Source organism: Sinohyriopsis cumingii, chromosome 18 (genome assembly GCF_028554795.1).
Source record: "Sinohyriopsis cumingii isolate HCF-2022 chromosome 18, ASM2855479v2, whole genome shotgun sequence".
Taxonomy (NCBI): Eukaryota; Metazoa; Mollusca; class Bivalvia; order Unionida; family Unionidae; genus Sinohyriopsis; species Sinohyriopsis cumingii.
Genome location: NC_142978.1, coordinates 28,577,981 through 28,593,358, shown reverse-complemented (window position 1 = coordinate 28,593,358; position 15,378 = coordinate 28,577,981). Strand labels below are relative to the sequence as shown.

The 15,378-nt window shown below is 33.8% G+C and overlaps 1 protein-coding gene across 1 annotated transcript in view; it reads left to right on the top strand.

Annotated features, from left to right (window-relative positions):
• LOC149776292 (sterol regulatory element-binding protein cleavage-activating protein-like) overlaps nucleotides 1-15,378 on the top strand; it is a 185,572-nt gene that overhangs the window by 108,722 nt on the left and 61,472 nt on the right. Inside the window, exon 17 of the mRNA XM_089942747.1 lies at nucleotides 1,498-1,964. Coding sequence (XP_089798873.1) covers nucleotides 1,498-1,964 — 467 coding nt within the window. The remainder of the gene's footprint in view (nucleotides 1-1,497; nucleotides 1,965-15,378) is intronic.

The following is a 15,378-nucleotide window of genomic DNA, read 5'->3' as shown; positions in this document are numbered from 1 at the left end:
CTGCTTAGTTCCAATCAAGGTTGATTCTGGCTCATATACATGTTTGCGTTGTGTGTCATTGTTCCATGGAAAAAACAGAACCTCTTCCAATATTCACATTTAATTGCCAAAGAAAAGATGATATTTTGTAATATCACATATTAATGAAAGGAAATAAATTCATAGTAACACACTGTGGTGTCACAAAAATATGTAATAACGAAAGAAGGAATTAAATTTGATGAGACATATTATAGTACAAGTCACATGTCATGTAAGCTCATTTACTGATATAAGTTTAGCAAATAATTTTATTTTTATAATTTAATCATTATATAGTAAAAACAAAGTTTATTCAGTTATGATTTTTGAGTGATCTACACATTAATTGTTATAAAAATTCTAGATGAAATTTTTTATTGCTATGGACTTGTACAATGGAAGTTCAGCATTACACTGGGTCAAGAAAATCAATATTGGATTGAACTGTTACTAGTGCAGGGGGAATCAAGTATACGATTGTGTGAACAAGAAGTTGCATGCATCTTCAGTCATCTCCTGTATGGATATTCAACTATGAATGGGATATAGAAGTAACATACAATAAGTTTTATTCTTAGCATGTTCATATGACATTTCTTCAAAATGATAATTTAGCATGAAGTAAAATTTAACTAAAATAAATCTGAATTGACAGCCATCTTTCTAGTCTTTTACATGTATGTGTATGAAAGCACATACTTGTACGGGAAACATAGGTATTTTGTACAAATTAGAATAAATTATATGACATGCCATAGAGAAGAAATATGTGAAATTACATAATTGCCTCCAATTTATTGGACTTGTGTGCAAATTATTTCCTGTGAGTATTTTCCCAGCTTTGTTTATAAATGACAGCATTGTCACATCTCTGTTTATGTTTTGTAGTACATCTTTTTCCCTACCACTGGCGCGTTCCGTCTTACGTCATAGCACATGACAAAATGGGTTTAAATGAGATCACCCTTCTTGCTTGATTATGCCTAAGTATGTCGAAGTATGTTATCACTGAACTTGCCATTAAGCATTTTTCAAGGAATTGATACAATAATCTTCAGTTGAATTTGGATGGACATTGTGCGAAATAAAGGGAATAAATGTCATTTAAAGATATGTTTAATAAAATTTTCCAAAATGACACATGTACTGCAGAAAGTGACTTAGACCTCCTACATGAGCTATGTGACTTGTACTATAATTGGGACAGGCATTTATTGTTTGATTTATGACTTTGCCCATTCAGAGCGTAATATGTATGGAATTAGTCTGATTTCGTGACATATGTCAGACTTGGTTGCCAAGGTTGACATTATTAAAATCTTGTTGCTACGTCTCTTTGACCCCAAATTGTAGTGATGTAGTCAGAATCCCACAATAATACATAGACCAATAGTCAGTTTTAGACTGAACATAATAATAAATATTTATTACCAGATGATATACATGTATTCAGTTTTCTTTTTAAATGTATTTCAGTGTCATGCCATCACTTATCAGAAACTCGGTGAGGAATAGATCTTCAGAAGAGAGTGACTTTGATTTCTGTGGAAACAGACATCAGGATATTGACCCAGATTCAGGTGATCTTTTCAGTTGTCATGACAAAAATCCACAACCACGACACAGAATGACATCTAAGAGTAATAGATTTGAATTCGAACCTGATCTCAGATCAACAATTGATACTGATTTCTCTTCACTAGCCAGGAACATGGATAACATACATCAAAGTATAAATTCAAGTAAAAATTCCAATACTGGACCACAGACATTTTCTAATTCCTCACATGTCCCGTCTCCTGGAACAACAAATGGAGGGTATGATTTCAGTGGCAGATTTTCTGGAGTATATGAGGAACACCATCGCTTCATGGTAGAGGCTGTTGCATTAGAAAGTCACCAACAAGTAATGATGGATTACCGGTCAAGGAGTTGGAGTGCTGGTAATGTAGATAACATTTAAGTTTCATTCCCTTGACCAAATGTTGTTGCAGTCTGTTTTACTATCTTTATCACTGTTTACTTGTATTATTAAGTTCTACCATATTAGTCAGTCCTACTTGGCACTTTCATAGTTTTTTACCAATAGTTCAGCCACTAGCTGTTGTCTGGTCGTAGTGATTAAACCCATGGTCATTGGTTGAACTGCTAGCTGTTGCCTGGTTTTAGTGACTTTTACCTATGTCCATGAGCTCAATCACAAGCTCTAGTGAGGCCTTAGTGATTGTACCAATGGTCAATAGCTCAGATACCAGATGTTTCCTGGCCTTAGTGATTGTACCAATGGTCAGTAGCTCAGATACCAGATGTTTCCTGGCCTTAATGATTGTACCAGTGGTCAATAGCTCAGGTGCCAGATGCTGACTGGCCTTAATGATTGTACCATTGGTCAATAGTTCAGATACCAGATGTTTCCTGGCCTTAGTGATTGTACCAATGGTCAGTAGCTCAGATACCAGATGTTTCCTGGCCTTAGTGATTGTACCAATGGTCAGTAGCTCAGGTGCCAGATGCTGATGGCCTTAATGATTGTACCATTGGTCAATAGTTCAGATACCAGATGTTTCCTGGCCTTAGTGATTGTACCAAAGGTCAATAGCTCAGGTGCCAGATGCTGACTGGCCTTAATGATTGTACCATTGGTCAATAGTTCAGATACCAGATGTTTCCTGGCCTTAGTGATTGTACCAGTGGTCAATAGATCAGATGCCAGATGTTGCCCGGCCTTAGTGATTGTACTTATTGCTAGTAATTCTACCTGTTGACTGGCCTTAGTGATGTTGCAATATTATATAACACAGGATAGTGTTAGGAAAGACAAGCAAACATGGCCTCAGAAAAATAGAGAAACTTGGAACATTGATAACTCAAAACAGCAATCCATGGATATTGCTCAAATGTGAAAGTTCTTATTATCCAAAGGGTTGGCATGGGATATATTAATGGGTTGGCATGGGCTATGTTAATGGGTTGGCATGGGATATGTTAATGGGTTGGCATGGGATATATTAATGGGTTGGCATGGGATATGTTAATGGGTTGGCATGGGATATATTAATGGGTTGGCATGGGATATGTTAATAGGTTATGTCCATATGGGCATCATATTTTAATTCTTAGAGTATAAATCTGCAGTGTATCCCCAAAGGGTGTAAAATTGGGGTGAAAAACACACCTTGGTGTCAGAACTGGGGGTATGGGGTCTCTCTCTCTCTCTTTAAACAGACAAATAAACTAACATACACAATTAACAAACAAATGTATTGTCCATTCAGAGAATAATTTTATTATTTCATTTTTCTTTTAGTTTAAAATCATGCTTTTAATAGTCTCCTTAAAATCTTTGTGAAGCAATTTTATAGACCAACATATTACATATAAGTCAGTACAAAAAAGACCAAATGGCAGTTAATTTACTGTCATAAAATATGTACTATCTTTGGTTTCATTGTACTTCGTCCTAGAACATAATTATCCAAAAATCAAGGAGGCTAATGATTCATCTTCTTTCTAATAAATTACACTTGAACTTTAAGATCTTTCTTTTATTGCTGCAAAGTTAAAAATCAACAAAATCTGCAATGACCCCCTGACTTTGTAATCCAAATAATGCATTTGTCTCTGCAAGTTTACTGATTCTTTGTTGTAAAAGAATTTCTTGGGTTATAATGTGTTCTCCAGATTTTTTTAAATTCTGAAACCCTGTCATGAAAGGATTATTCATTTTTGCAGTCTTCGCAATCACATGATCAGAAGTCACGCTAGTAATCTTAATGGATGTGCCTTATTCCAATCAAAGGAATTATTTCCTCCATTTTTCATTAAAGTTAGAACCATGGTTACTCTTTTGTGTTTTGCATCTTTCACTTTCTCTGCTAATGATTCTAAGTGTATGCCATTTTAATCTGGAGATCACTTTCTAGTGCAACAAGAATTGAAGTTAAACATCTAGACGACATCCTACTGAGCTCGATGGAAATCGCGTGAGAGCTCACAAGATTATGGGAAGCTACTCCATCATAACATTGACTATGCTAGTCTGGTTCCTTTTTTTGTGTGCTCCCTGCATTGCACTCCACTTTATGAATAGAGGTGTGCAGTGCAGAGAGCAAACAATGCAGGGAACCAGTCTATGCCTATGCTCGAAGTATACACGATGCCATCCCTCATCCAAAGCATTGGATATTAAATAAATCCTGATCACATTATTCGAATCCTTTGTGTCAAAAAAACGCATGGCAACAAAACATGTGCATCTGTTTTCTCCAGCGTGCATCTCTGATGCACAAATGTGCATAAAGGGAAATACTGGATAATTTGAAATCATTCATTATACTCCTATGAAGTTTGGTACATGTATTAGACTAGTGGTCTGGATGTGCCTTTGGTTAAAAAATCATTCAAGAACCCCTGTAAAGTGTGATACATGTATTGACTAGTGAATTAGATACCCCTTTGATGCTTGTTTTGGTTTGATTTTTGTGTAATTAATACCATTTTCCAGCACATAATAATCTTTACTTGGTGGCCAGTGTAACTGGTGGAGGAAGAACCTAGGAAAACCTGGTAAAAACCACGGACCTATGGTAAGCCATTGGTAAGCTTTCTCACATACCCATTTTAGCTGAGCTTGAGACTTGAACCAACATGGACAGAGATGGAATGGCAGTGATTGGTAAAGACAAACACCATCAACCGTTTGGCCATCTGGGGCCCCTTTGTTACTTGGTACATATATTTAACTATTGGTCCAAATGTGCTTTTCTTTTTGCTGTTTACAATTCTTTCTTTTCAGTATTTTTTGTTTGGGGGCCCCAAGTGGCCGAGTGGTCTAAAGCGCTCACCGTTCTGGATCACTGCCATCTCACCTCTGTCTGCGTGGGTTCGAGTCCAAGGCTCGGCTAGCGTGGGTACATGGGAAAGCCTGCCAGTAGCTTCTCGTGGGTCGGTGGTTCTTCCTGGGTTTTCCAGGGTTCTTCCTCCACCAGTTATACTGGCCGCCGCCATGTATAGCCTATCTTGTGCTGAAAAATGGCGTTAAACCCTAGAACAACAACAACAACATTTTTTGTTTTTATCTGTTTTATTGTTCATTTTTTCATCCATCATTCACACTTTTGTTTATAGAGCATAACTCCAAAACTATTCAGGATATCGCTGTGAAACTTGGTACATGTACATATATTAAACATGTGGTATAGATTTAGGCAATCAAGATTCTTTAGTTTTGAGATTTTTAATGATGATATTCATGTATCTGTGTATCCATTCAAATTTTCTTTTCCTACACTTTGGTTTTTTAGGAAAAACTCCATTACCATTTCCTATGGTATGTGTTTAGGCTTGAATAAACAGTATCAAAAGAAAGAGTAAAAACAACAAGCTTTGAAAAATGTAACAAATAATTTATTTCCCAGGAAAAATACTCTAAAAATGAAAAAATGAGAACTTACGGTTTTAAGAATCTAATCCAGAAATAATCAGAAAAATAATCCATGAATTCAATTTTAGAACTCCTAATAATGAAATGTTCTAATGAATTCAAATTTGAGTCCCGATGAAGAATCCAAGATGGAAGACGATAACGTATACGGTAGGTATTATTGTGCTGCTGTGTTTACAGTTCTGTGTTATTCACAAACAATAATCTGGTGTTTGAATTTCCAAATAAAATTTAATGAAAGGTCTCTGTCCAAGAATTCTTTATGAGCACTTATATATTTCCAGGAAAAAGAATTAATCCTTTTGAATCCAAATATTTTGAATAAAAATTAAAATAACTCCAAACTGACACAACAAAAGAACACCTTTACATCATGTGTTTTTAAGCGCGACTCCTGAGATCTCTTTCTGTAAGCATCACTATTAAAATTAACTAATGCACAATGTCCGAATATCCAGAATTGCAAAATGAAGGCTGTTTGCACATAAAAAAATCACGTAGACCCAATATGTCATTGAGAAAAAAAATCATTGCACTCTGAGAATAAAAAAAAATAAAAGGTTGTTTACTTCTCAAACTAATGCTAAATCAAGGTCGGGAACTAGATCAGCTTTAGGTGTTTACAACTAAAGGGTCAAGGTCAAACTAATTTCTGAAAAACATATTGAGTTCCTAGTAAACAAAACTTCATTATTTTGATTTGTAATGAAATTAAAAATAAATTTTAAAAAATAACACTTCCCCCCAAGAAAAAGAAAGATTTATATGATAAAGCTTCCTCTTTACAATAGATTAATTATATGTGAGGTTAAAAAGAACCCTCATAAAAGCCCTTATAAATTATAAACAGTGTACATGAAATTATACATTGTTATACACAGGGAAAGTGCATCTGCTATTATCTTTTCCCTTGATGAGCCTGATGTCAATATCATATTCCTGTAACAACAAACTTAGTAGTCTTTGATTTTTAATTTTCATCTTGCCGATGAAAGTAAAGGGTTGTGGTCACTAAACACAATAATTGAAGAAGGAGCTGAATTAATGTAAACTTCAAAAAAGTTGTAATGCTAATATCAAAGCCAAACATTCCTCCTCAATTGTTGAATAATTCCTTTGGTGCTTATTTAATTTCTTAGAAAAATAGCACACTGGATGATCAATACCATTTTCATCTTCTTGAATCAAATCTTCTCCAACCCCAACATCACTTGCATCAACAGACAGTTTAAATGATTGGCTGAAATTTGGAGCTGTAACAACTGGCATACTTTTAAGTATGGCTTTTAACTTGTCAAAAGCCTTCTCCAAAGAAACTTGTTTTCCTTACTCAATAAATTTGTCAGGGGTTCAGCAATTATAGAACAATTGGAACAAAATTTCTGATAGTATCCAGCCATACTTGAAAATTGCATCAGTTGCTTTTTATTTACAGGCACAGGGAATTCAGAGATAGCCTTGACCTTAGCATCTATAGGTTTAACTTGTCTGTGTCCCACTATATGTCCTAGAAAAGTTACACTAGCACGGCAGAACTCACATTTGGATAAATGAATTGTCAAACTTGCATCTGTGAGTCTGTCAAAGAATTTCCGAATTGTTGCTAAACGTTCTTTCCAGGTGTTGTTGTAGATGATGACATCATCAGTGTAAGCATCACAATTGTCTAGACCAGAGGTAATCATATTCATGAGACATTGAAAAGGACTTGGCAACCCTTTCGTCCCAAACGGCATTCTGTATTGATAAAGGCCATCTGGAGTCATGAATGCTGAAATTTCCTTTGCTCTTTCCATTAGTGGAATTTGCCAAAATCCTTTCAGAAGGTCAAATTTGGTGACATACTTGGCATTTCTGATCTTATCAATAGTCATTGATTCTTGATAATGGGAATGAATCTGTTTTTGTCACTCTATTCACCTTCCTATAATCAGTACACAGAAAATTTTATCTGGTTTTGGAACAAGTATGCATGGTGAACTCCAGTCACTTTTTCTGGGCTCTATAAAATCATTCTCCAGCAAATACTGAATTTCTTTTTTCAAGTATTCCTGTTTTAGAGGGCTCATCCTGTACAGGTGTTGTTTCACAAGTTTGGAATTTACAATTTCAGCATCATAGAAAATTTTGTTTGTTCTTGTAGGAACATCTGGAAATAAAAGCTCATATTCAAATAATAAATGTTTAAGTTGATTTCTTTCTTGATCTTGCATATGTGAGAGTTTCTGGTCCAGATCTTTCATAATTTCTGAATTCCAAAGATTTGTCAGTCCAATATCAGTACAATCTGATGATATTCCTTCACTTAAATCTTTACTGAGTGGGACAGGTACAACTATAGGTAAATTAATTGCATGTTTAACCTGGCTATCTCTTTCAGTATACTGGTACTCCTGCAATTTATTTAGATCCCAGGAGCACTAATATTATAATTTAACTTGTTCATTTTCTTTTTAACTTTGTAAGGACCGTATTATCTAAACTGAAGAAAAATTTGAAGAATGAGCAAGAGAGACAGAACTCTATTACCAGACTCAAAAGTTCTCTCCATTGAAGTTCTGTCAAACCATAATTTTACTTTTGACTTGAATTGCTGAAATGCTAATTCAAGCAATATAGGCCGGAAAGTTCCAGACCTAAAATTTGACCCTTGATCCAACTGGACAGTTTTGGGAAGGCCAAAGTGAGTAAAAATCTTTATTAAAGTTTTCATATTCCTCAAAGGAATTGCCTCAGGAAACCTTGTTGATGCACACATAATGGTCAAAAGGTATTGGTTACCTGACTTGGTCTTAGGTAAGGGACTAATACAATCTACCATAACTCTATTAAATGGTTTGTCAAAGGCAACAGTAGGTTGCAGATGAGCCTTAGCTATCTTCTGATTGGGTTTTCCTACCATTTTACAAGTATGACAACATCTACAGTATTTACCAACATCACTTTTGATTTTTGGCCAATAGAAGTTAGTCAAGATCTTGTGATAAGTCTTATTAATCCCTAAATGACCAGCCAAAGGAGTTTCATGGGCCAGACTAAGTATTTCTTGCCTGTAAGGTTTTGGAACTACAGTTTGATAGTTCACTGACCACTCATCACAAGTAGGTACCTCAGGATGTCTCCATTTTCTCATAAGAATTCCATTTTTAATGAAAGAACAGACAGGAACTTCAATGGCTTCAGTTTCACTAATGGCTCTTTGAAACAGACACGAGATCTGAGGATCTTTTTCCTGTTCGACGACAAGTGATTGTCGTTTGTCACCCTGATTAAAATAAAGAGAATGAGTCATTAAAAGAGGATCACTGTGATCAATACCTTCTGATTGATCCAAACAAAGAGTGAAAGTGACCTCATCAAAAGCCGGACCAATACATGTGTCAACTAAAGGAATACTTTCCTTATCAGCATCATTCTCGAGAGAATACTTTGCCATAGCTCTGGTAACTGCACAAGCTGGGAATAAATTAGGGAATTCTTTTTCAATTGGATCAAATTTCTGATCCAAGCAAGGCTTGTCAGTTACAAGTGGATTAACCACAACCTTGTCTCCAGCTAAGTCATTGCCTAGTAATAAATGAATGCCCTCATTGGGTAAAATAGACACTGGGCCAACTGTCATGGGTCCTGAGACTAAGTCTGATGACAACTTTACACATTGGAGAGAAACATTAAGAAAAGCGCAATCTACTCCCTGAATAAGAACACTCTCACTAGAAGAAGACTTCTCAGAGAAAGGCAAAATACCTGACAATAAAAGACTCAGAAGCTCCTGTGTCCCTCAAAATTTTAATAGGGATAGGATTGTCCGAATCACTCAAGAGTGATATAAAACCGTTTGATATGAATGGTTCACATTTCTCGATAATAAAATCAGATAGGTTTATTAGACCCAACAAATGTATTGCTTTCAATACATGACCTTGACCTTTACCTCTTAGAAATAAGAGCATTTAGAATAAGTCTGTCTTGATTCTGATGCCTATTTTTCAATTTGTAGCAATCAGAAATAATGTGTCCTTTCTTCTTACAATATGTACATGTAGAGACGAGGATCTTAAGTCAAGCTTATCTGAAACTTGACTTTTGGAAGTTGTACTAGTTTGAGATTTAGAAGGGCTTGTATTAGGCTGAAATACTTTTCTACCAAAAGACTGTTGAGTGGAAGTCTTATTTACAAAAAGAACTTTATGAGTTAAAGAATACTCATCAGTAGCATGAGCAGCATTTTCCAAGGTTTCGATCTGATGCTTGTCAAGATAAGATATGGACACAGTTCTTCAAGTAATACAAGTTGTATGAGACTTTCATAATCTTGATCAACTTTCTTGGCTAAGCACCATCTATCAAATAACTTTGCAAATTCGACCGGAGTTTTGTCCAGCTTCCTTTTTATAGTTTCTGAATTTTGCTAATAAGATTCAGGGACTAGCTCATAACCCCTTTGAGATGCAATTTTTAACCATATCATAGTCACCACTTTGAAAACTGACAGTGAATTGTAAATATCACTAGTCTTACCAGTAAGTACACATTGTCATCATTGAGTCCAATGCTTCCTTGGCCATAAAAAATTTCTTAAAATGAGCAAAATATTTGTCTACGTCTCTTTCTCTGAAAGGGGGCACTAACCTAATACTCTTTGCAACCTCAAAACTTTAATTTGTATTTGAAGTGGGAATATGCTTTTCACTTGCCAGCTCCATTTCTTTTATTTTAAATTGATATTCCCTCTCTTCCTTCTCTCTTTGCATTTGCATCTCTCTCTCTTTCTTTCTTATCTAATTGTGATTGCATTTGGTTTTCTTGTCACTGCATTTGTCTTTCTTTCTCGCTTTCTTTGGCTTGTAAATGCATTTATTTTTCTTTCTCTCTTTCGTGTCTCTTTCTTTCCTGTTTCTCATATTGTAACTGCATTTGTTTTTCTTGTAACTGCATTTGTCTTTCTTTCTTTCTTTCTTTCTTTCTTCAAATTTCATGTTTTTCTTCTTTATCATTCTGAAGCTTCAGCTTCCTCAATTCCAATTCCATCTTGTATTGTAATTCTAATTTCTTTACTTTTATGTCAGAGTCTGATACAGACTTACTGATCAAAACCAAAGCACTTTTATCCAAAACATTCTTTTATACACTGGACCACAATATTTGTTATTTCTTGCTTCATTAAGGAAGCCTCTCCTCAGAAAGATCATATTTTCTGGCAAGTCTAATTAATTCATCTTTTTTGAAAAGGTCTAATTGGTCCTGGGTAGGACTTGAAAGAAAGGTTTCTACTCTTGATGACATTTTAGAAAAAGCTTGCCAATTTCTTCACTAAAGATTTCAACAACTAGAGGAATTCAAAGTTTTCTGAAATATTTTAGCCAAAATTAAAAAATTCAAGGATGAGCAACCCAATTTCTTATGTTATGTGTTTAGGCTCAAATAAACAATAACAAAAGAAAGAGTGAAAACAATAAGCTTTGAAAAATGTAACAAATAATTTATTTCCCTGGAAAAATACTTAGAAGTCCTAATAATGAAATGTTTAATGAATTATTCGAGCCCTGATGAAGAATCCAAGATCGAAGGCGATAACATATACGGTAGCTATTATTGTGCTGTTTTGTCTACAGTTCTGTGTTATTCACAAACAATAATCTGGTGTTTAAATTTCCCAGTAAAAGTTAATGAAATGTCCTTGTCCAAGAATTCTGTATGAGAACTCATATATTTCCAGGAAAAAGAATTAATCCTTTTGAATTCAAATATTTTGAATAAAAATTAAAATAACTCCAAGCTGATGAAACAAAAGAACACCTTTACATCCCAATGTTTTTAAGCCCTACTCCTGAGAGATCTCTAAGCAATACTATTAAAACTAATGCGTAATGTCGGAAAGCCTAGAATTGCGAAATGAGGCTGTTTACATATAAAAATATTGCATAGCCCCAGTATAAACTTGATAAAAACCAATAATTTTACTTCAAGAATACAAAAAATAAAAAGTTGTTTACTTCTCTAACTGATTTGTAAATCAAGGTCAGGAACTAGATCAGCTTTAGGTGTTTACAACAGAAGAGTCATGGTAAAACTATTTTCTGAAAAAATATTGAGTTCCTACTAAACAAAACTACATTATTTTGACATGTAATAAAATTAAAAATATATTTTTTTAAAGTTTAGAAACAATTAAATTAAATCAAATATAAATTAAATCAGATGTACATAACACATTTAAGATATGAAATTTCATATACTTATTACTTTTGCTTTGCAATTCAGATTTAAATATTTTTAATGTTTTTGTCCATATGTCCATCCATTCATCCATTATCTGCACTATTTCATGGAGAAAACTCCAACACCATTAAAAATATTCCTCTGAAATTTGATATAACATCAGGATATTAGTGTATATATATATCTTTTGTATTTCACAAACCTTCATTTTCAGTTTTGTTTTTATTCATCAGCTCATCCATCCATTGCTCACACATTCATTTCTGAGCATAACCCAAAAAATGGTAAAGATATCTCTTTGAAACTTGGTATGGTCTGGTACATATTAGACTAGTGGTGGAGATGTCATTTGCTTCTGACAAGTACTCATTTTAAATATTTGTAACTTTCATCCATTGTTCATCCATTCATCATTCATGCTTTTGTTTCAATAGGATAACTCCTACATAATTTAAGATATCTCTATGAATCTTGGTTCACATGTTACATTACTTGTCAATATATGTAACTGTTACTACCATTAGCTACAAGATGAATAACTAGTTGTGGGGTCTTGTGCTTAACAGTCAAAGTTGTCTTTTCTCACATATATAAAACACTAAATGATTTGGGTTGAAGTTTATGATTACAGGATATCAAACTGAAGGACTTCGTCTATTTCAGATTCAACAAAGCATGCTAGCACTAGAACATGTCTTGTACTGTGTATCTTATGTAAGGAGTTTGCTACTCATTCATTATAAACTTTGAAGGATGGCATTTCACTTTGTTGAATTTAAATCATGCTAAAGTGCATGGCATGCTGCCTAATTGTCAGCTACAAAGAATAGTTTTTGTGGTTAATAATAGATACTTTCTAAATTTACCTCTGGAGGCATTGCAATGCTTGTCGAACCATTGTAAGGGACATAACTCATTTTTATTCTAAGAGAAAATTATTTATTTAAAATAGTTATTACCTCCCTTTGCAGCTTCTGTATAGTACTTAAACTCGTGTTTTTAGTAGGAAAGGCTCATAAAAAATAATGTTCAGATATTTTCTCCAAAAATATTTTTGAAATTGTTTCCAATAAATTATGTAAGATGTGAAGAGAAGAAAGTAATTAAAACGTTTACAGTTCAGATTACATTTACTGTTGATATGAAATAAGAACTTCATTCAAAATATCTCACAAGTTATGATCATTGCTTTGATCCTGTTAAATGTAATATTATTTTACCCTCCAGACCATCAGTATTTGCTATACTTTTAAATTTTTTTGTCATTGATTATGTTTGTAGATTTGTGCATGTGCATTTTAATTCTACTGGTGAGGTTTGGGGTGAAACAGGTGTGTATCACCTGTTCCATATATTGATATTATTTGTGACACACACACACTACACTATGATACATTATTGATACACCTATAGGTCTTTTTATTTTTTGAATATCTGTCATTAGTGGGGTGGAGTTGTTTTATATGTGTTGACCCATCGGTTGTATTTCCAGTATGTAGATTACAGACATAGACTTACCATATGTTTATATGCCATTCTCATCCTGGACAAGAAAAGAACAAAACGAAGAGACTACATGTTAGTTGTCTGTGATTTTAATTCAGCCTTTCAGGCTCTTTCAATATGCTCCATTTGATCATATACTTTTAGTCACCAAGTCCTTTGTTTTACACTGTATGAATTCTTAAAAAATATATATTTTATGTCATCACTTAAATTTGGATGGCATGATGGTGTTGTCTTCAAAACAGTAAGAATGGTGCAATTTCTCTATGCAAGGAAAACTGCATCATGAACAATTCTGAGTGAGATGACTAAGAACAAATCCATCACATTTTACTTACTGATGATACAAAATGACTGATGTCAGTAAAAAAAGGAAACATCCACTTCACTTCAAGAAAGTAACAATGCAACTATAATTCATGTGGTTTGAAATTTGACCCTTGCCAGTTCTGTGCTAATATTTTTTTCTTTTATCGCAAAGCTTATCTGTTACTATGTATCTGTATTTGATAGAAATTTGATGCAATGATTCTGGTGTGTCATGCAGTGAATTCACAACAGTTTGATTTTATTGCTGGCCATTGTTTTGCCTTGGATTTGAATAAACAGTAACAACAAATTGAATTAAATGTAGCATATTTCAGCATCTGACACAAAAGAAGTGTAGCCTTCAGTTTCAGATTCAATCAAAGTAAACAAAATATGAAGCCACTGAGAATCTGTGCATAAATTTGGTTATTAAATTTTCAGTAAAGTATTTAAGTCATAGAGGATGGACAGATGTGAAATGTTTCCAGTATGGTGATAGATGTTGTTAGTGGCTGAAAATAATAATGGGATACAATAATTAGATTTCAAACCACGTGAGTTAGGCACCTTGTGTTAATTTGTAAAAGGCAAGCAGGTGTTATCAATATTTTTATTTTAATCAGACAGGAAAGATTGCATATATATATATATATATATATAAAGGTAAATAACGACTTCATAACTCACAGGCTGGTTCGAGTTTACCCTGAAGACCAGGCTGTACTATAATCTACAGTACTTAGACAGTGCAAATCGTGCCTAGCATCACTTTAATCCATGTTTATTTGCAAACAGATTAGATGCAGACTTTGCTTTATTAATTTTTTCGACCATATCCCTTTCTTCAGATAACACTTCACCTAGTTGGTAATAGCTGTTTTATTTACGTTCATCACAAGCTCATGAGTTACTCTTTTTCAATGATAGAAGCGATGCTACAAGCTGAGATGCTCATGAAAGAATGGTAATAATAAACGCTAAAATTCTGAATATAGATCATATAAGATCATCATCAATCTATTTTACTTTTGTGTTTTGGTTGAACAAAATCATAATTTCCACATAATAGAAAGCTGGATGTTTCAGCGTAGCCTTTGTTTATAAATGGTGGATTTGTCTTTTGTTTTCTGACAGCAATACAGACCAGTTAATCATTAAAACCCTGAAACTGGCTCTGGGGTCGGCTTTAATGCAAACAAGTTTATAGCAAGTATATATGATATTCATGACTGCTGAAGATTAAAGTAAATTGTATAGTGTAAGATTCTTTTTGTATTGATTCTGCACCACTTGTATCAATATTGGTATATACGTGGAAAAAGTATCAGTACACGGATATATCAATTACTGGTAAACATTTCACCCATTTTCATAGACCAAAGGCGCTTATGAAAGTATTAGCATCAAGGTATTGTTATGAGACTACGCTCTTAAAAAGGTAACAGAAAAGAGTGAAAATAACAAGCTTTGTAAAATTTAACAAATAATTTATTTCCATAAAAAAAACTAAGTGAAAAAAAGAAAAAGGAACTTATGGTATTGTGAATTAAGTCCAAAAATAATCCAAGAATTAAAAAAGACCGGTCAGTAAAAAGTTCTAAGTGAATCAGAGTTCAAATCCTGATGGAATCCAAGATGGAAGGAGATGATGTCTATAATAGTGTTGTACTGATATGTCAACTGTCTCTTGTTGGATCACATAAAATATTATTCCAGTTTTTGAATTCTGTATAATTTCCAGGGAATATCTTTGTCCAAAAATTATCAGAACACTTATGTATCATTTATTAGTTGTTTATGTCGAAAATGAAAAAAAATAAAAATCAGTCAGAACTGAACTCTATTCTGGACAATATCAAATCCAGTAAACAATATTG